This window comes from Zootermopsis nevadensis, unplaced genomic scaffold, assembly GCF_977971745.1.
Source record: "Zootermopsis nevadensis isolate Lab colony 2312 unplaced genomic scaffold, Znev_1.0 Znev_ptg000030l, whole genome shotgun sequence".
Taxonomy (NCBI): domain Eukaryota; kingdom Metazoa; phylum Arthropoda; class Insecta; order Blattodea; family Termopsidae; genus Zootermopsis; species Zootermopsis nevadensis.
In genome coordinates this window covers 7492208-7514810 of record NW_028259162.1, presented here as the reverse complement: position 1 = coordinate 7514810, position 22603 = coordinate 7492208, and the positions used below count along the sequence as shown (strand labels likewise).

The 22603-nt window shown below is 36.8% G+C and overlaps 2 protein-coding genes across 3 annotated transcripts in view; both read left to right on the top strand.

Moving 5' to 3' along the window:
- Positions 1-21438, top strand: part of SCAR (wiskott-Aldrich syndrome protein family member 3 SCAR) — a 36101-nt gene extending 14663 nt beyond the window's left edge. The window contains exons 2-11 of one of the 2 annotated variants that reach the window (XM_022066628.2): positions 7172-7478; positions 7785-7938; positions 9004-9118; positions 9215-9244; positions 9848-9994; positions 10992-11176; positions 11574-11765; positions 12413-12947; positions 14212-14338; positions 14447-21438. In XM_022066628.2, the coding sequence (XP_021922320.1) occupies positions 7205-7478; positions 7785-7938; positions 9004-9118; positions 9215-9244; positions 9848-9994; positions 10992-11176; positions 11574-11765; positions 12413-12947; positions 14212-14338; positions 14447-14625 (1938 nt within the window). In that variant the 5' untranslated portion in view covers positions 7172-7204 and the 3' untranslated portion in view covers positions 14626-21438. The remainder of the gene's footprint in view (positions 1-7171; positions 7479-7784; positions 7939-9003; positions 9119-9214; positions 9245-9847; positions 9995-10991; positions 11177-11573; positions 11766-12412; positions 12948-14211; positions 14339-14446) is intronic. The other variant, XM_022066629.2, reaches the window with a different exon arrangement.
- Positions 21439-22338: 900 nt separating this feature from the next.
- The window catches only part of LOC110831065 (low density lipoprotein receptor adapter protein 1), a 33995-nt gene continuing 33730 nt past the window's right edge, over positions 22339-22603 (top strand). Inside the window, exon 1 of the mRNA XM_087358725.1 lies at positions 22339-22468. The gene's annotated coding sequence lies outside the window, so the exon portion shown is untranslated. The remainder of the gene's footprint in view (positions 22469-22603) is intronic.

The window sequence follows — 22603 nt, the reverse complement described above, 5'->3', positions numbered from 1 at the left end:
TTATTAATATATAATTATGTATACATTTGTATCCGTAGTTAATTCCGGAAACGGACGGACAGACATTCAACTCGTCAGTTGCATTCCAGAAGCATTAATTTTGTCCTTCGGATGCTGGGTCTTGGTGCTTCTGAACAGTTTTTTTTAAAAGGAACCCATAGACTAATAGAAACACGGGCACCAAGTAACCGTGGGTTTCGTACGAGGACCAGAAGTTAAACCGTCGGTTGTGAGGATTTAGTTAGTCGCTAATACAGCATCGTTAAAGGATTTGTATAAAACGTCGCTTCTCTGTCGTCATCCTGTTTAAAGATTTTGTATTATAGTATGCAGTCACATACTGGATTTCCTTGATGTTTTATATTTGTAGTTTGATATGTACACACGTGTGTATATTTCGTTAAATTTTCTGTTAATGAAAGAGTGGCGAATTACCAGCAAACATGTGCGGTGTGTTGAATATAACGGATATCACAGACGTGGAGAAATACACTGTTTAAACGAAGCAGCCTATAGGAAGCACGTATTTGCTTTTCGAGAAATAGTGTACACGCGTATGGTATCCAGTTATTTGTGATTCGCTCCTATTTATTTTATAGCTCTATATATTTTCTCGGTATAATTGTTTACTTAATCGCCTTGGGCGTGGGGTTCCCTCGGGGGCTTTAAGCGCGAGAATGTTGTCAGAGACCTGGCGAGTAGAAGATTATATTGTAGACGTTTTTCTACAACGTGATTTGTAGTCCAGCTCTTAAGAGCCATGGTACACCATTCTTTGTTATAGAGTCCACGAGAAAACTATGCATCCCTCCGAGTTTACATTGTTTTACCGCTATTTGCAAATAACCTTTACAGCAAAATAATAATAGGCGTGACTGTTCCGATATAATAAAATTGCGGTATGAAAATTTCTGTCTTCATCGCCCTGATGACGGAGGCAGTATGACCTCTGAAACGTTGGTTAACATCGACCAGACTACACAGCGCAACAACCCAGAAGACAGAAATCTTCATACTCATCGCCCTGATGACGGAGGCAGTATGACCTCTGAAACGTTGGTTAACATCGACCAGACTACACAGCGCAACAACCCAGAAGACAGAAATCTTCATACTCTGATGACGGAGGCAGTATGACCTCTGAAACGTTGGTTAACATCGACCAGACTACACAGCGCAACAACCCAGAAGACAGAAATCTTCATACTCATCGCCCTGATGACGGAGGCAGTATGACCTCTGAAACGTTGGTTAACATCGACCAGACTACACAGCGCAACAACCCAGAAGACAGAAATCTTCATACTCTGATGACGGAGGCAGTATGACCTCTGAAACGTTGGTTAACATCGACCAGACTACACAGCGCAACAACCCAGAAGACAGAAATCTTCATACTCATCGCCCTGATGACGGAGGCAGTATGACCTCTGAAACGTTGGTTAACATCGACCTGACTACACAGCGCAACAACCCAGAAGACAGAAATCTTCATACTCATCGCCCTGATGACGGAGGCAGTATGACCTCTGAAACGTTGGTAAACATCGACCAGACTACACGGCGCAACAACCCAGAAGACAGAAATCTTCATACTCACCGCTGTGAAAACCTCAAATCTTACAAAATTGCAGTATATATTGGCCTATAAAACATACATTTTATAGTATATTGAAAATGAAAGTTGTTACACCAGGAAAGTACGAACCTCTGCTTCGTTCATCGTCAGTTTCTCGCAATCTTTCCCCCTCCGGGGGGCGGGGTGGGGGGCGGCTCTGTTGACTTGTTTTACGGTGGAAAAACGTCCTATGTTCACCGCTGCTTCGTTGCTTGACTGCCGTTTAATTTATAAAGCGATCGCTTGTGATACCTGTCGCGTGGTAGGTCTCTTGATGAGTGCACGTATCTCTCTAACAGACTGGTTTTACATATCCGAGCTTTTTATTTGGGTCTTTTGTGGCCACAGTTGCACTTTCACATTTTCTTGGAGTTTCCCCGTTTTTCGCGCCCTTCACCCCACCAAAATTTTTCGTATTAGTTTAATATAAATTATTGCTGTATTTCCTAGATTTTATGAGCCATTTCTTTCTCATTTCTATATTTACGAACTCAGGATGCTTCTCGCGTTTGGTGGCTTCGACGCCGAAAAATTAGCGCAAGGAAAATCTTCATGTCCATGATACTAGTAGTCTTGGGGCAGTAAGCATAAAGATAGCAACCATGAAGGTCCCGAAAGTATTAATACAAAGAAGTTTAATGTTTGAATATTGACAGTTCCTACTTTAATATGGTTTTTTTTTCTCCTAAAAACCTGTTACTAAATCAAGGGTGATTTGTAAAATGGAGGAAATACGGTAAGTAATCCGGTCATTTATCCTGGAATCGCAACTTGTATGGTTTTACGAACCACCATTTTACCCATTTCCCTGCTGGGATACAGCCTCATTCGATAAAAGGAAGCCATCAATCGAAGTCCCTGATCCTCTTGTTTTCTGTACTGCTAGTATTGGATGATTAATCATCTGAAATGATCCCACGTGTTGATTGACCTATGTACACTAACATTATCGATGCCGTATTATACTCATAGGAGTATCAGTTGGCGATGTGGGTTGCAGTGTTGTATTAATGTGTATGTACTGAGCTTGTAACAATTGACGTTTTGTAGTGAGCAGATTATGGGGCGGGTGAGGTTTACAACGGGTTTGTCCGTGTCAAAAATTCAGGATGTTACATTGGTCTTGTGTGAAGGAGAGCAGATCTGTTACGTAGGGAGAGAGCTTGAACATCTGGACGTAAATTTATATTAACTCTAGTAGGATTATAAACAACTCGTTCTTCCTATTCGCCCACATTGTGTGATAAGAGAAGCCGCAATGCAAGTATGAGGCTGTGGTTTGTAAGAAACTAGGATTTCCTTCGCTTGTGACACACCTGAATCGTATGTGTATATAAGTGAGACTTGGAAAACATAAGATACCGATAAAATTCAAGTTATGGTAAGAAATATTAACAAATAAATATTTGACAAATCAGAAATGGATTGCAAATGTTATCTGTAAATAGAATTGAGAACGGAAACTCTTAACAAATGGATTGGTTATCTGTCGTAGTAGAATTTATGGCGAATGTAGTATACACGTGTATTAGACTGTAGGGACGGAGGAAGAACAAATTATGGACTACTTCAAGAATGTTCTTTCTTCCAAGAACTGAGGAAAACCATAGCCGAGTAGACAAACCTACATGATTATATTTTTCTCGAGATTTGATCAATTCTTATGCCAACCATTCCCCAAATCCTTCGGTCTTTGCTGTCACTTCCGGAATATAATAAAAGCAAAAAGTAATTGGGAAGGTAATAAAACCATGTTCGGTAAAAGTTTATAATTTCCCGTAAACCAGCAGTACACCGATTTGAGGTATGAGAGTAAAGAAACTTAACATTCTCAATGCGGTGAAATGTAAATTGCTATATTTTTTGCTCTGACGCCATGTAGTCTTGTAGATTATCATCGTTTTGGAGGAACTTCCTTCTTCTCTTGGCAGTGTTTTGGTTAAAAAGGTGCAGCTTCACTTTAATTTTTGACGCAGTATTTGAAAAGTGAAAGGATGATGTTGGCATTCTTGATTAGACTGGGCCCAGTTGTTAGTTCTCTGATAACCAATGATAACCCAGACATTCCGTTACAACAGCGGGTGTGGTGACAAAATATGTCATTGACATAAGTTCATGTGTTTATTACACTGCGTAGGAAATCCCGAGCTTGTTCTCTGATGACTGATAGTTCAGACACACTATATCAAATCTAAAACTTCTTGACGATGGTGAAGAGTCAATTGAATAAAAATTTTCTTGGATATTATCCATCGTCTAGTAAATATAAAACGTAAAAACGACGTTTCAGAGATGGGACTCTATCTCCGTCTTCAGCTTCCTACACAGTTGGGCCCACTGGATAGAGCTAATCCCTATCTCCGGACTAGCTCTATCTAGTGGGCCCAACTGTGTAGGAACCTGAAGACGGAGATAGAGTCCCATCTCCGAAACGTCGTTTTACGTTTTATATTTACTAGACGATGGATAATATCCAAGGAAATTTTTATTCAATAAGACACACTATGTTTAAGGAGTACTTTCAGATTTCAAGACCCATTTTTTGGAGATCACGTCTTGTTTTATACTTGGAAATTTTTTTTTGTAGAATTTGCCTCTGTTGTTCCTCTTGTCTCGTCTCCATTCGACGTAACACTGAACCACACGTTAACCGACGTCCCGTCCCCCATGGAAGAGACACACATTTAAGTTTCCGGATGCGTCATTTGGTTGGTAATGGGTGAGGAAACACGCCTCGGTGTGGCCTCTTGGGTTTGTGAGTTTAAAGGACCTCTGAGACAGATGACGTGTGCCTTGCCAGACAGAACACATGACAAGATTTGTTGAACGACCCCGGATATGTATTTGAGAAACTAATCAATTTGGAATTGGAGATGTGGCGGTGACGTCGACATCCCGGTCTAGACGCGTTGGCCCGGTCTGAGCTGCCCACTCAAACTGGTATTGATCATAGCGGCAGTGAGTAAAGCGCTGTTGGGTGACTCATCTCTCCAGAGCGGGTAGTCAGCAGCATCTACTGCATTTTGGTCTGCCCTGAATCAATTATGTAACGAAGGAGGATGACAAAACGAAACCACAACCGTGTTTGTTTCCCCTACATCTTTTGTCTTTGCACATAGAAATTTTTATTATCTGTTTGAAAGAAACTACACTGCTGTTGATTTGAGAAGCTACAAACATGGTAACTTGACGACTTTTAGAGGCGATTACGAAGTCTTAGTAAGGGGAACCATTTACAGTAGAACACCAGTCATATGGTAATTGTTTTGTGATTGTTTTTGTTAGGAAACAGTAATATGCGCAACGTCTGTTCCTGAATTCAAAATAGTTGTAATACATTCAGTACTTCAACTTAATGTAAAACCTATCTTTTGTTGTTGTTCCATGTTTTGATGAAATGTAGGCTTATGAATGCACCATGCTGTCTGTATGTGCATCTCCCCCTTTTCAATTTGGTAAATTTTTTTCGGAAGTTGGTATGTACATCATGCCATTTGAAGGCACTCCGAGCTTGTTTTTAATTTCTTGCAATTGGTAATAACCGCACAGAGGATGTGCAAACTTATGATATGATTGCTTCAATTGTGACACATAATGTAGGGTTTTTAAATTACATGAGTACAGATCATTTAATATATGCAGCTTTTCTAGAGACAACATTTTGTGGAATGTAAAACAACATGGTGGTTATGTGAAAATTTTATTTTAACTCCCAGTATGACAGCAATAACTAATGGCCTGTTGGAGCAAAGTATTTAAAATTTTGTATGGGTGTAGATTGTAAACATACCTACAAGTTATACTTGGAATATTGTCTGTTCACAAACTGAAACATATCTGAGAGAGAGATTTCAGAAAGTGACAGGGGTCATCCAAAGTGCAGTATGGGAACTGAACAGCATGAGAAATTTTTAACAGGTGGTTGGGTAACTAGATTCATCGTGTTCAGTCAGGAGGATATTAAGCGGAAGATATATTTAATTTACTTATGTGACCTTCATTTTTAAAGAAAACAAGTTTGTCCCTGAATTTTATAAGCTGCCTCAGTGTCTGGTGCTTCTTTCATTTTCATCACAGCAATGTGGAGAGTGGCTTTGTATGAACCAGATACACTCACATTTATATTAACCATAATGATTCGCCTATTTTTAAAATTCTCTAATGTTTCATTTTGTTTCATTCTCTATTTTGTCTCATTGATAGTTGGAACATGGAAAATGAAATACATGTGTGGTGTTCTGGCCCATCACATTTAATGATATTAGTCACAGATAACATCTGTAGTGTCATGTAACAGAAGACTAAAAAAAGGTGCAAGGTTACAGAGTGAATGTGATGCCAGTAATGGGAATAAAAGTGGGCTTTATTGTAAAGAAGCTGTTAATGTGTTTTGCATTAATAGTTTAATGCACATTACACACTGAATCTTTTGTGTATGTCTCATCAGTGAATTTCTTTCTTCCGAGTTGTTGCGCTGTCTAGTCTGGTCGATGTTAACCAACGTTTCAGAGGTCATACTGCCTCCATCATCAGGGCGATGAATATGATGACGGAGGCAGTATGACCTCTGAAACGTTGGTAAACATCGACCAGACTACACAGCGCAACAACCCAGAAGACAGAAATCTTCATACTCATCGCCCTGAAGACGGAGGCAGTATGACCTCTGAAACGTTTGTAAACATCGACCAGACTACACAGCGCAACAACCCAGAAGACAGAAATCTCCATACTCACCGCTGTGAAAACCTCAAATCTTACATGTCTCAGTGACTTTATGCTCACTTACTACAGTTGGCTTCTTAATATTTTATTTAAAAACAGATCAGATTTACAACATGGAAGAAGTAAAGTTTTGGAAATAAAATATATCTAAACTGTGACAAAGTCTGATATGTTCAGGACCCTGTGAATACAAGTCTGGTTTTATTATTGCAAGAATAAAAAAATAAAGATGTATGCGTGGTATACCTTCATTAGACACATCAGATGAACCACAAACATTGAATGTCTAGCATATAACTGTGTAATGGGAAAGTCCACTCTTGCTGTAGAAACATGCGTGCATAATAGAGAAATACAAAATATAATAGAATGAGTATATTGGAAAGAAAGTAAAGAAGTTGCCAATGTGAGTGTTTTATGACTGTGATTGACCAATCATTGGATGACAGGGTTTCTGTTCCTGGCATGGGCAGAGAATTTTCTCTCTGCCACTAAATCCAGATCCACTGTGGTTTTCACCTGTCCTTTTATCCGTAGAGTATCATTGCGTCTTTCTGTGGTAGTAAAGCAGTCAGAGCATGAAGCTGGGTGCAACTCTTACTGTACCCCAACACACCTTCGTGACATGATGTTTATGCACATTGACAATTTTACTTTCACTTCCTTTATGGCCTTGTTTCTTGTCTGTCTATTTTATTGTTGCGCGGTATTTTGATTGCTGTCATTGTACTAGCATTTCTTATATTTACTCGCTTAGCGGAACAGGTATACCGTACAAGGTTGGCATCAATACATATTAAACCTGAATACAATCGTCTTCTGTTCTAGGTCATGTCGTGAAATTGTACAGTGCTGACCAGCATGCCGCTGCCAAAACGCGTGGTGGAGCCTGTGCATGTTGCACGAGGCACCATACCAGAAGATTTTCCCCTTCCGTCAGAATTGGAGGCAGCCACTAATGGTACGCTGGCCAACACGGTGCGGCAGTTGTCAAGCTTGAGTCGCCATGCCGAAGATCTGTTCGGAGAATTAGCACGAGAAGCGCATGGCTTGACTGCCAGAGCAAATTCTCTGCAGACTCGCATTGATCGTTTAGCTGTGAAAGTTACTCAGCTTGACAGTAATGTTGAAGAAGGTGTGTGTAAAAAATAAAAATAAGAACTTGGCTGCTAACTTTTTCATTGTTCTGTATTTATTTTGAGTTATTTTAATAATGGAATTTTATTGTATCATTATTAAAGCTGTTGAAGTGTACAGAAATGTGAATAATGCATTAGAAAAATGGGTGAACTCCAGTTTGATGAAAATCTTTGTACTGCTGTTATATTAGCAGAAGTTTGGGCATTAAGTATTTCCATAATTGTATACAAGCCAATCAAAATTGTTATGTGCAGGATAGTTGCCTGTTGAAATTGTGCTATAATCCTGGTTCATTTTACAGTTTCTCTACAAGATATTCATATGAGAAAAGCGTTCAAGAGCTCAGTAGTATTTGACCAACAAGTAGTTTCACGTGATACCATGCCTACTGCCATGCTTGAAACATACCAAACTTGTGATAAACCACCACCACTGGACAAATTGAATTCATACAGGTTAGTAAATTCATGATGTGTACAACACAAAAGCAGTCATGTAAAATTTAATTAACTTTATGTGTTGATGTAGTTAGCCACATTACATGCAGTTGGTTTGAATATTTTGCCTGAAAATTATGTATTGTGTACATTATGATGTGTCCAGCACCACATTTAATTGTCTTAAACATGGAAGAACATCAGATGATAGAAAATTAAATAAAAAAGTAACTGTAGTTGAATTGTAGTTGTAAATTTTGATAAGTGTTATAATATGTTGTATGAAGACAGACATAATCCAGGTGACACACTACAGAATTCTGTATAAATTATTGTTCACTGCTACAATTTCCGCAAACCTTTTACTAAGGTGTAGAGTATTATACAATAGACGTAAAAGTGGATAGGGTGTATGAAGGTGTTACTTCTAAAGCATTTCTCCATTGGCATTAACACTGTGGATATTATAGCTTACAAGAAGACGAAGTGAAAAGCTGTAGTCATCTTGATTAGTCCTTTTTTCTTTGGAAGCACCTTACTAATAGGGCACAAAAGATATTATCAATGAGATGGCAGTATACTGACTTGCAGAAATTCTGGCTGTCAGGCTGCCACACCACCTGAAATTTTTTGTTAGTGCCTAGAATTTTCTGCAAATTTTTTGGTACTTCTGCATTTTTGCATATTATTATGTAACATTTTCAAAATTGCACCATATAATATCTTTTAAAAGCTATTTTTGGGATTATTTGTGAAAACAGTATTTTATTTTTTAACAACATGCCAAAAATATTATTACAATTTTTATATATTTTGGCTCCTAGTTTTTGAAGGTGGTTTCTAAATTTAAAGGAAATTTATGCAAGCATGCAAGAGATTTTTTTACAACATGGTACTCTCTCTACCTTAATTCTTGGGACAGAATATAAAATGGAGTCTTTCTTAAAAGAATTTTAGAAGTCCTTTATCATCATACAGTAATCTGAATGAGAAGGATAAGTGTTAATTGTTCATATTATAAACTGTGTTTTTGCATAACACATTTGGTATTTCATGTTTTTAAAATACCTCTAATTTCTGCAGGGAGGATGGTAAAGATGGTTTAAAATTTTATACTGATGCCAATTACTTCTTTGACCTGTGGCGACAAGAGATGCTCAAAGATACAGAAAGAATGATGCATGATCGAGGGAAAAAGGTATATGTTGTGTGTTTTACAAGTGATTATATGTGAACTTTATGTATTGATGCTATGGAAACATGACATTAAATGCTGTTTATTTATTTGTTGTAGCCATTGCTGTTGGGGGGTTCATACTATGAGGCAAGTTATGGAAATGAAAGTGACTGTGTACATTGTGATTGCTGTTTTATATTCAGAAAGTGTAGTGGGTCTTACCAGTGCATGTCATGAATATCGTGTGGTCTGACTTCTAGTATATTGACGGAATTCAGATCTTCACTTGGTTTTGAGAAAATTCAAATTTGCTCTGTATGAAATTGGAGACATTTATACAAGATTAACACTCTGTGTGTGTGTGTGTGTATTACTTTTTGGCAGTCTTAGTTGTGTTCATTAACTAACACAATTTAAGGTTTGCATTTAACCACTAATGTATACTGACACTTTACTCAAAATGTGATTGACTATATTTGTCTTGGTTTCCAGTTGTTTCTAATTGTTATAATTTGCAAAACCTCCTGAGAAGTAAGAGATCATAAAAATATATGATTGTCCCATATACAGAAAATGGAAAGCACAAGAATGCTGAGACAGTTTTGTAAATTGAGACCTGATGTCAAGGGGAGTATTGGATGCTTGAAAGAAAAAGAATGTTAAAATTCAGTGAAGCTGGTTTTCAAAATTCTTATTCATAATATCACTGTGAAGAATAAATTATAACATGCTTCTGGATGTATATTACAGCCTCACCGTCCGCGCAATGAAGGAGGAGGTGGTCGGCATAAGAAGCGAGTGCGGCAACCACACAATACAAGGGAAAGACAGCGGCAGTTGGCGGTGGGGCACGGGGAGTATATAATGCCACAGAACATTCATTATAGAACACCACAGGTACTAAACTCATTACAGCCTCGAGAAATCATTTCTACAAAACTAACAATGAAGTGTATTTGTCAGACCTGAAAACTGAAAAGTACCAGCATTTTATTGGTCACTGATGTTGTCTTGTAATACTAAGTTACAGTAGGACTTAATTAAATGTGTGTGTATTTATGGCCAGTCTAGTAAACTTTTATTTTTATATGTTCACAACATATAACATATGTAATGCACTAGTACCTGCAACTAGTATTGAATGAACTGAAATTAAGGAAACTATTGAGAAGGCCTTAAAAGTTTCATATGAAAGAGGTTGCATGAATGTTACTGTGGGCCATGAAGAGATATGACTGTTCTGAATGTATGGAAACTAAGATTTTCAAAAGATGCCATGGTAGAAAACTAATAAGATAAGGTTGCACCTACCAGCTTTAGGTTTGCTAAAGAATTTTTGCAAATAATTTTATGTTCCATAAAATTTATGGTGTGTACGTGCATGTACATTCTTGCATGTGTGTTTGTGTGAGAGAGAGAGAGACAGGGAGAATTCACACATGTATAATTTGTTTGTTGATGCTTGCTACTCTTGTCATATGTTGAGGCTACGCTGTTACCACCTCAGTTTCTGATCTGAATAATTAATTCAGGGACAGGTTTCAAGTATGTATGGTATGAACAAGTCTGGATTGCGACATTCTGTCTAATTTTCAAAATAACATAGTGTGTCTGATATTCTTATGAATTCAATAGTTTTTTTAGAAATGCAAACAAATATTTATATAAGTTTGTATTTTATTCCCAGCAGCTTCTCAGAGTATGTATTTTTATTCCCAAAAACTTCTCAGATTGTGTATCACATGTGTTTGAAACACATGTTGTGTAATTCATGCCTTGTGCTTGGTCAAATAGTACAGTCACCAAAACTACACCATTTGTGCAATCCTAGAGAAAGTGATAACATAATTTCAGTGTTTGTATTCATCATGTGTTTTTGTGTTATGTTTGTTAGCCTGTTCAGCAGCCTGATGAAACACTTCTAACCATGGGAATGGGGATGTTGGAACCTCGGCCACCAAGACCGAACAGCATTGAATTGCGCCGAAGTTATCCTGACCAAGTTGACTCGGTTTACAGTAGTAACTCTGGAGTTTACAGCCCACGACATGCTCAAAGCCCTACAGAATCCCATTATAGGTAGGATAAAAGAAGCTAGTTAATGAATGAAAATTAGTATCATATTTATTGGGCTATATGACAAGGCATATTTACCCTTATTTTAATTTAAATGTAGAGGTTATGTTATATTTGTGAATAAAAAACTGTGAAAGTAATTAGTTTCTTTCATTGTGTCTGATGAGTGCATGTTATGTTAAATTTATGATACCACTTTATGTTGTTATCAAAAGGGTAAGTTGTGAGATGAAGGCATGGCTTGGTTACAAATACTGTGAAATCCCACATTTTTGTTATCAAAATAATTTATATTAAAAGAATAAAGAGAAAAGGAGTTCCTTATAATATGCTGCACCTGAAAGTGAAATACTGAATGCCCATTTTATGTGCATTCTTGACCCTGTTCCTTATTTTGCAGAGCCAATTATCCTGTGGGCTGTGAAGAATCTCTTTATCAGCAGCACTATGCACAGGGTCAACCTGTAGCTGGGGACAGTTACCCTACGCCAAACAATCATACTCCTAGTCGTAGCAATGGAACACGGGCCACCTCGCAGCGCCCTTCGCAGCCACCACCTGCTCCACCTAGTACCAACAACTCCAGCAATAGGTGAGTGAGATACACAGAATTTTGATATCATATTTCAGTTTCTAAATAGAATACAATAAAACTTCATCCTGTGAAAGCCGGGAGATATTTCTTTGTGGAATAAAGTGAAATATTTACACATAAAGATGAGATTGTGACATTGCTTGGCTGTCTTGTGGGTTGTAGCACCATGTAGTCTGGTAGAACTTTACTAACATTTCTTAGGTCCTACAATCTAGAAGACAGCCATCTTCATCGCTGTGAGAATGTTAAATCCAGTGTGACATTGCTTCTTCAGTCGCCAAGAATTTGGCTCATTTGCAACTCATAGTTGAATAGTGATATCCAAGGGAACAGTTGCCAGGGAGATTTTGGAAGCTTATCAGAACCATTTGTTATCAGTGACAGTAGTCAGTTTAGTTTATACTGTTTTAAAGAAAGTGGTTTCACAACGCTGTAGAGTAATTTAGTGCAAGCTGTTTGTATCAGTCTTCTTTTTCATTTGGGTTGTACATTTAATCATCTTTAATTACACTACAGGCATTGTTTCTTGTGTAGCATAAATTTTACTTCACAGTTATGTAAATTGTGGTAATAATAATATTTTGATAAAAGAAAGAAACCTGTGTTTAATTGTGTTTTGTTTGACATGAAATCTTCTCTTTCAGTACACCAACTGTATCATCTACCACAAATACACCAACTCGAGGACGGAGCATGAGCGCTGGAAGGGAAACCCTGCCTCCACCACCTCCTCCACCTGTTGAAACTGTTGGTTCCCCACCTGGCATAAATGGACCATTGCCTTCCCATCTACGAGCCAGGAGTAGGAGTGGCAGTCGATCGGGAAGTCCTCTTCCTGCCTCAACCCATTCGACACCTACCCCACCCTCAAATCACAACACTCCACATTATCAGTCTTTGAGCAGAGATAATACTCCTGAACCTCAACAGCAGCCTCAGACAGACTTGCCCCCTCCGCCCCCTACTCCAGATCAGCAGCAGACTGCACCATCTCCACCACCAACCCTCACAGCCCAACAGCGTTCCACCTCTCCTCCATGCAACATTCCTCCCCCTCCTCCACCACCGCCCCCTCCACCAATGACTCTGCCTAATGGTCCATTGTCACAACCTGCACCTCCTGTACCTATATCTCCACCACTTGTGAATGGTGACGTGGGCAAGTCACCATTGAAACAAGTAAGTTGTTTGTTGTGAAAGTGAATCCTGTTCAAAACAGTTACGTAGGTCTAAAGAACATTTTCATTTTGTGCTTGGGGGGGGGGGGGGGGGGGGTCTTCCTCATCATCCTCTGTCCTTGACCATTAACAGGGCGTGGTGGCACTTCATGGATTGGAATTCTCCATCCATGAAGCGCTCTCTTGAGAATATAATCAGGTAGTTGGGGGGGGGGGGGGGGTGTTCCTTAGAACACTGTAAATGACCAAGTACACATAAGGTGCATCTAGACTACTCAGGTTTGGGATTATGCTCTTTCTTATATACCTCTGTAAATGTGGATTGATTCATGAGCCCAAGCAGTGAGATCACCTGGAGCCATGTCCTCGAGGGTTTGATGATGTGTCTGTAGAGTTCTGTGTACTTACTCAGCAATAGTCACCTGCGTCCTCTGCAGCATGGTTATGATGAGCTGAAGCACAAGTAGTCTGGACACAAACTTTACTTACCCATAGGCCAGGCCTATATCAGCATTTATTATAGAGTTTATAAAGAAGTATTACCAAAAATTATAATTGTAAAGTAGTAAGAGTCCATTAAGTTTTTTGTGCATGTATTGTTTTACTGAAAGGCCATTGTGAGAATGAGGGATTCATCTTTTAGGTGTGTATAATTATTTTGTTGGGCTTGTCAACCAGCCAAGTGTTATTAAACCACAGTATGTCAGAAGTTGGTTTTGTATCCGTCTGCAGTGGTGGTAGAACCGACTTCTAAAGCATTGTACTTAAAAAAGTCTTAGATAATTGATAAAGTCCTACAGGATAATCAAACACATTGAGTCACACCATTGTCAGAAACTTTTAAACTTTTATTATGTTTTTTATGTTATTTACACATAAATATTCTATATCAAAATGACCTTAATAAAAGTATTTTCTTTAGTCCTTTTTTTTCAGACACAGCTAAGAGTACACACTGTTCCCATTAGCCGGTTATGTACCTTGATTGTTCCCAGCAGCATCTACAATATTTTTCATGTTGTAGTAAACAATTTAAATAGTGTTACAAGTATCATGATATCAATCCATTAAACCCCCATGTTAATTTGTCATTCTTATTCAGAACAAATTTATGTTTGCTCTATCAGACATGTTATTATATGTCTTAATTGTTTGATGTGTGATAAATTTATTTTTTCTTTTTAGGTTTTCTGTGAAATTTATGTTCTTATTCGTTTTAATTTGTAGTTGTTCTCTGACACGATGAAGTTGTTTTACATTTGTAGATAATATCCACATCACCACCAAAACATTCTCCTCCAAAGACAGAGAATCCTGTTCGTAATAAACCGGCCAATCCACCAGCGCCTGCCTTTGATCCAAGGAGTGATCTGCTCAAGGCTATCCGTGATGGTAGGTTATGATTTAATGTAAATCTTTACAAATGTCTGTGTGATAAAGTGATTTTATTGTTTGTTGATGTTATATGGTTTATAGTATATGTTTTGTTTCATTCTCTAGGAATTAAGCTAAGGAAGGTTGAGAAAAATGAACAGAAGGAAGTTGAACGTGTGAATGCATTGCATGATGTTGCATCCATCTTGGCTCGTCGAGTGGCTGTTGAATTTTCCGATTCAGATTCAGCATCTGAGAGTGAATATGATAGTGAGGGTTGGGGTGAACAGGAGACGAGTGCGTGACATCAGGGCCCTGACAGTGGGCATTCAAGTCATACTGATGGGCAGTCCCAGGAAATGAGCCAGGAAGCAGAGTGTGAGTAAGGTCGGAAGGAATAGTGAGTGCTTGTGTAGTGGTTGATGTAGGGTGAAAAGCAGCCAACTAGCATTCGGCACACACTTGAATTTAGTAATTTAAATAAATTGAAACAGTGAAACAAATTTTACATTTTAACAGTTGTTCGGGATTTGGGTACATAATATGTAACATGACTCTTTTGGAACAGTCTTCATTAGCATCCAGCAAGGCTTTGACTGGTCAGCACACCACTATAAAATATTTCCAAACTAAGATGATTCTGCTTACAGAACAACAGAAAATAGTGTGACATGAAAAATCAGAATTAGATATGTAATGAAATTAGATGTTGACTGAAGCCTAACATATATTATAATAGCTTCAATGGTGTTTCTATTTATCTGTACTTTGGATCACACCTTAACCATCTGTGGATCTTAATTTTATAATAGTATTTGTTGATAGGGAAGTCTTTAGCATTCATTTAGGGACAGTGTCATTGAAACTTTGGTTCCCCCTAGACAACGCGGTTATCCCTCGGCTTTACCATTGCCCTCACGCGGAAGTGATTAACCTAGGTCAGGGTTGGAGGATGAGTAATTAAGTTGAAACAAAGAAGTGATAGATTTTAAAAGACAATACAAAGTAACTATATAAGGAATTAGGGCTTTGATTAATGGATTGCTTTTATGTGCTGGGATATTTTTTGAGGCTATCAGAATTCAAGTGTGTGATAGTGGAGGTGTGAAGCCCAAAATATAGTCTCCACGTGTCGCCCAGCAATCTGTGCAGTTGACTGGTGCAGTTCTCTATCAATAGTGAAGTGTACGTATAACACAACATGTGCATTGAATATAAACGAAAACAGTCATATTGTTTTTTTAATATATACTAACTTAATAATTTTCTAAAATAGTTTGAGTCTTCTTTGCTTTATCTGATATGTTGCATTGTCAGTACAATATACAAACATTTTTTGAAACATGATAGCAAAAGTATCAAAACCATTTGTCTGATGCTCGTAAATGAGACACATTTTATTGTATAGATCAGTAGAATGAGAAGTGAAACAATATAAAAGTTATGCCACATAATTAAATTTGTAATGAAAGACATCGTAAATAATTAAATAATTTGTTGTGTGGTAAATGGTGTAAGGTTTGTAGTTACCTGATACACTGTCAGTTATTATCTGCCCAGTTCCATTTTATATTTCATTAAATCTTTGATCCATTGAATATGTATAATTGTGGGTGGGTAACACCAAAGGTCTGAGGATTGACTATTTCCATGTGTACATATGTTTTTATTCCTCATGTAACCATAGTCTTGGGTCCTGTCATGTATGAGCCTCTTGCCTGCTGCTGGCCTGCGGGGAAGTTGCACATCGTAAAGTATGAGGACTTCAGATACAGTTTTCCAATGAATTTGCTAGCCTATTGTAAATGTAAGGGTCTTGTTGTTGGCAAGCATTTATATGATTTAGTTATTATTATAATAATAACAATATAATGATGCCAGCTGTACAAAAAGTTGCCAAGTGCTTGGTGTGCAAGGTACAGTATATGATCTCTATGTGAAAAGGGTCCATTTTGTTTATCAGTCTTTGTACACAATATTTTGTTCCTCTTAAAGAGTGTCATGAGTTTGTGCCGTATGTGAATTCCATGGTTTGTAAAATGTCTAAAAGAATCTGTATGGATAAGAGTATTAAAAACATCATGCTTTATGTTAAATTCAATCTTATACTTGAACTGATTTTCAAATTGGGGGAAAAAATGCTCATTTTCGTGGTTAGTTTGTTCGTGTATGATAAGTGTATTATTTGATGGACAGTTCAGTGTGCATTTACAATGGCCCCTTTTCTTGTAGAATGGCATGTTGTGTGTTGGATTCTAGTTAGAGGGTGTTACTCTCCTGTGTTGTATTTACTTCCATTGTACAGTGCCGGGACTTCTTGTCACAGTATTTCCAGGGAATTTGTATAACAATATTGATAATGTATTGTATAATGTAGGTATATTATTTTTATTTTTTCTTATATCTGTAAACTTTGTTGGAATTCATGTGAAATATGAACTGTTTCTTGTGATGATAGAGCAGAGTACAGTATATATGGAACATTTACCACATGTGTGACCTAGTGATTTGTGAATCGTGCTTTCTGCTGAAGTTTGTTATATAATACAGTACGCTATATAGAAGTAGTCAACCTGTACAGAGCTGAAAGCCATTTTCACTGAAACTGAATTAATTTTGAGGTTAGTTTTGTTACAGTATTTGAAACAAATAGACCTCACTATTTGTTGGGGTTGGGTCAGTTTTAGATTTTATGGATGGTTATACTTGCTTTCAGCTTCACAGTATACCTAATCTTGGTGATGACGGTAAGACACTGCTGTTTTAATTGCAATGTATTCTGCTGGTTATCCCCATGAGTACTGGATTGACCACCTTGTTGGAATTCTACAATTTTGAGTATAGGAATCAGTTTGATGTGTTCAAATAATATTGTTAATTGTGGAGCATACAGTTATTAATTTAAATTTAAAAGAAATAAAATAGTTTTGGATAGACAGAACAGGTACTGGCATAATTGCACCACACAACACACACACACACATGCGCAGAAGTTGATTTGATCTTCTCATCAGTGGATATCGCATCTCCACGTAGTTCTGAAGTCGTAGTAGTGAATCAAAGTCTGGTTAATTTCTTTTTGTATGGGTGCCTAGATTTCTTTCATCTGCTTTGGTTAATAGCAAAAATGATAAGTATAAGCTTGTGATTTTGAAATTTGGTTTTGGCATGTGTTATGTCTGTAATTTTGAAGAAAAAAAACATTTTGTATAAAGTAGGTGTTCTCATGATCTTTTAAATTCTAGTCTGTTTAAGCAAGCATATGTTAGTGTACTTATATTGCTTAAAATGTATCCTAAAACTTTTGTCCACTCGTTTTAGAGAATTGTATTGTCAGTTGGGCATGTTTTAATAATTGTTAGTTATGACAATCAGTTCAGTTAAAAGTTATCTGCTGAAACAATTACATAATGCCTGTCAGACAATTTAGCATCCTTTTCATTTAAAAATGAAATTTCTGCCATTCATAGTGTGCAGAAGGAATTTTCACTAGTGTATGAAATTTAATTAATTAATTGGTTCAGTACAAACTATTTATCCGTAAAATCTGAAGCATAACTTGTATGTCTGGTTCTTGTGATGTTAAGTACACGTACATTTCAAGGTAGTTTATTGAATTTCATAAGGACATGATAGGGGACATGAGTGGAATTTACTTAAAAAAACTTAATATGAAATTGAATTGAATTTTGCTAAAGATTGCTACACTTTGTTAACTATTGATGATGCACGGTGAAAGTTCTCTTCTCCCACATTATTTAGTGCTTAGTCACATGTCTTGTTCACTACATCCATGCTCACATGTTTCACTCCTCTTAAAAGCAGGAGTTGGTGCTTCGCAGACAGTGGAGAAGACTTTATATATTAATTAAATTTGATTCACAGTATGAACAGTACACATATCACTAAAACTGTTACCTGTCTCTTCTATCTCTCTCTCTCTTTTTTTCCCCATACTAAAAATTTATTTTAGTTTTGCCTGGTGCTAAGGTAGAAAATGTTTATAGGAAGTGAGATAAATTTAATTTGTCTATTTTAATTTTAATAACCCAAAAGATTGTATATTAACCGATCAGAAGAAAGTGGTTGGGAAGATGTCTGAGAATACGGAAAGGTCATCTAGGTCCAATATGAGGAAGGGTAAAGATGTAGGTCTGAGTGTAACACCTTCTGTTAATGATTTGGTGAGCTATGTTTTGTTTTAAATGTTTCTTTGTTAGTATCTTGAGTCCATTCTGCAGTTTTTCTCACATTAATAATTTGGAACATGTTAAATTTTGTGTTGGGTGTGTGTTTCTGAAATGTTTTATATGGTAAGTTGTCAGATAACAAGTTCCTGATTATCTTCAGAAATTACTTTCCTTTCATTGTAAGAAGAGGGACTGATTCTTTTTTTTTTTTTTTAACAGGGGTAAAGTATAAATATGGGGTGGATTGTCAATTTGAATGTCTCCCATTATCAGTGTTTTAAATAAAATTGGAAGGAATGGGTTGATAAATATACCAGTTATGTTTCTAAAATGTTTATTCTGTGGCATGAGTCTCTTAGATATGTTGTTTAATTCCTTAAAGTTATATCAGCAGTCTAGATAGTTGCATAAACAATTTCTTAAGAAAGTCTGTTCTTTTTTTGCAGTTTTTAAGAAGAATATACATCCTAATATTTCCCCAGTGCCCATGCATTCCAAAAGATATAAAACTTTATTCTCAAGTCTAACCACTCAAATTTTTGTATCGTGTTGTGATAATACTCATTGTCAAGAATGCTTATTAGTGGAATGTAATTTCATCTGATATTGAGGTAATAATGGTTCTGTAATCTTTTAATATATTTCATATACCATGTTTCCACACCTGCTGTAGTTTGGTAAATATAAACACTAGCAAATGATGAAGTTTACTGTAATAGCTAAGGCTAAGTTGACCATTTCCCATACATCCAGAACTAGTGATTTAATAGTTTTGTCAGTGTTTATTTCCCTCCTGTCTATTACTTCCCCCCCCCCCCATTTGCATCACCTGCTCTCATCATCGGTGTTAATCATAAAAAACGTGCAAGTTTATCAGAAATTATTAAATGTTAAATGTTGGTACTTAAAATAGGATTTCTGGAAAAAATTGGAATAGATTTGAAGATTTCTGTCTTCTGGGTTGTTGCGCTGTATAGTCTGGTCAATGTTAACCAACGTTTCAGAGGTCATACTGCCTCCGTCATCAGGACGATTCATCGACCAGACTACACAGCGCAACAACCCAGAAGACAGAAATCTTCATACTCACCACCGTGAAAACCTCAAATCTTACATGGAACAGATTTATTTTTGTAGGCTTTCAGATCAACTGGAACAATCCATAAATATCTGAGCAGTGATTACAGCTTCCCTTCACTTTTCAGTTGTCCCTTTATTTATTATACATGCCAGTTTAGTCACACCAATTGCAGTGAGGAACAGAGTTTTAAATCAATAGAAATTATTATATTGTGAGTGTAGAACAAACTGTATTGTGTGAGTAAACTCTGAATTCCATCGCACATGCAGTTTCGAAATGTGAATCATAAAAGGGGCTTTATAAGAATAAAAAATAAGATTCCTGTCTTCTGGGTTGTTGCGCTGTGTAGTAGCAACAACCCAGAAGACAGGAATCTTCATACTCACTGCTGTGAAAACCTCAAATCTTACATAATTAAAAAATAAACTTCGAACTTCTGTGCTCGAAAGAAGTTCATAGCGCTAATAATATTTGAGTTTGAGTAAGTATGTGTTAGAAACAATTTTTTTTAGTATGGTCTTGTGAAAACTATAATCCCATTGTAGACAAATTTGAAATGAAATTGATTTAATAAATATTTCAGGATCAAGACTAGGAAGGAACTTCAGATAAAAATCATTTTACCAGTCACCCATCTCACATCATTTACGAAGTAATAGAGAAAACATGGGAAATAATATTGATAATTTTCCGAAGTGCAAGAAATGTCGTTTATATAGGGGAAGAGAGTCGCTGTGTCTGTGGAATATTCTGGTTTTCCTCTGTCTTTCTATGTGTGACAGTTCCACTAATCTGTTGAGGACATCACAGCATGAATATCAAACTTAATTCTGTGGTTGGATAGTTCTGTGTTTAAGTTAACATCATGTTGAAACAGGTAGTTTCATTATGATACATAATTTCCATGTTAATGCACTAGCGTGCTAATAAGTGTCCCATTATGTCATTAAATTAACCAGTGATACGCCCTGATAGAGGTCAAAATTTTTTCCGAAACGAAACTCTGTTACTGTACTAGTTCTGTGTCGCAAGTCACAGTTTACGAATAATAATTGCTGGATCAGATATTTTTCACACTTTGAAATGCTTATTTCGAGATACTCTCTTGTTTATGTTATTGCTTCTGTACTTTTTCTTCGGAATAATTTTTTTCCCCCAATTACATTTTTTTATTTTGTTTTTCCAGCACATTCATGCTATTGATATTTCCATCTCAGATAATTTGATTGATTTATTTATTTCTTTAGAAATTTGTTATCACGTTTCAGATATATCCATGGATGACCGAAATAAATTTAACTTGTGTGACTAAACTTTCTTTTATAGTAAAGGAAGTAATTATGAAACTCACCTTATATTATGCTTGAAATATTATTAATATATTTTCTTTTAAAAATTAACATTTTATGTACATAGTACATCCAAGTCCAAATGACATTTCACATATAAAAAATTACGATTGTGTCATTTAATCTTTTGCTTGGTGAAGGGTGGTGCAGTTGGTATATGAACCAAAATGTGATATTTCAAAATATTAAGTTCGTGTTTTGATTGCCAATCTTGGTTTAAATTAGGAAAAACTATTACAGAAATACCTTTCACCTTGGAATTGTGTTGCTGTTGATTGAGATTTATAGTGTCTTGGTGCTGAAACTGAAAGCAAGTATATACATTGACAGCTCTGGGCTGTGAGCTTTCAGTTTGTGGTGTGTCTGTGGCTTCAACAATGAAGTGCATTGGCTTCTTCAGGGGTAGATTGTAAACGTGTGCATGCATTGTGTACTCTTTTAATGGCAGTGTTATAACATCTCATCAGAAATAAAGCAAAGTATTTCCTGATTCCATAACTGCCAAGTTTTTCTGATGCCCTTTTCACTTCCCTGTATTTATGTGCAGTTCCTTAAAAAAATTGTTCAAAAACTTACAGGATTCTTATTAGTGGTTGTTGACGTGGTGTTTTGTGTGGGTGTGAAATATCTCACCCTAAGGGATGAACATAGATTGAGGGTGTTCATGAACGTGGTGCTGATGAACATATTTGGGCCTAAAAAAAATAATAGGAACGCTGTTTAAATTACAAATAAGTATCTTCATAATTTGTGTTTTTCACCATAAATGTTTGGTTAATAAAATTAACGAGGTTAGAAGATACCAATTCGTCTTCCTCAACATAGCTGGTGACGAATTGGGTTTAGATCATGTTCGATTAGGTTAGTTTGTGTTGCGTTGGGTTAGAATGAAAAAAAGAAATGTTGACAACTATCACGCGTCACTCGTTGAGGTACCAGCGTCTTATGGTATGGCGTTCCTATGTTTCTCTTTGTTTCGGAATCTAGTGTCGGTGTCGCGTCGCGTGGAGTCGGTTTGCCATTTTCGTATTGTATGGCATCCCGAAACTCATTCCTGTATTTAGTATGTTATGTCAACTTCTTGACGATAGGCGTCGCGACGTTCGACCCCTGTTGTCGACGTCGTGTCGATAGGCATCTGTTTGGTAAACTCGGCTTCACTTTATACGGAAACTTAACACTGACGTATATTTCCTCACACCAGTATTTCAGTAGTTCATAAACCGAATCAATGTAGATAATTGTACAACGACGTTCAGTTATTTATGAATCAGCAGCTTTGAGTTCTTACTGTGCGAACAGTTTCATTAAAGACTTCTCAAACACACTTAAGTCTGTAATTGATACACAGTGATAGTGTACAGTATGTGTTTTATCAGCTATGAGATATGCCGCGACGTTTTTATCTTATAAAGCCTTTTTATTCACATGTGAACGGTGCAGGCCGCTAGCAGTTACAAAATTGGCAGTGAATCTTTTTATTTGGTGAATTCGGTTTAATAGGAAAGGTTATAATTAAAGACTATCGGTGAGTACCGTCTGTGAGCGTGTTACTCAGAGTTGTAATCTGTTACATTCAGGTACTCTGTAATAATATCTCGTTTATGTGATACGAAAGAATAATTGTCCCGCGCTAAACTTTCTGCAATGTGCGCCTGATCGA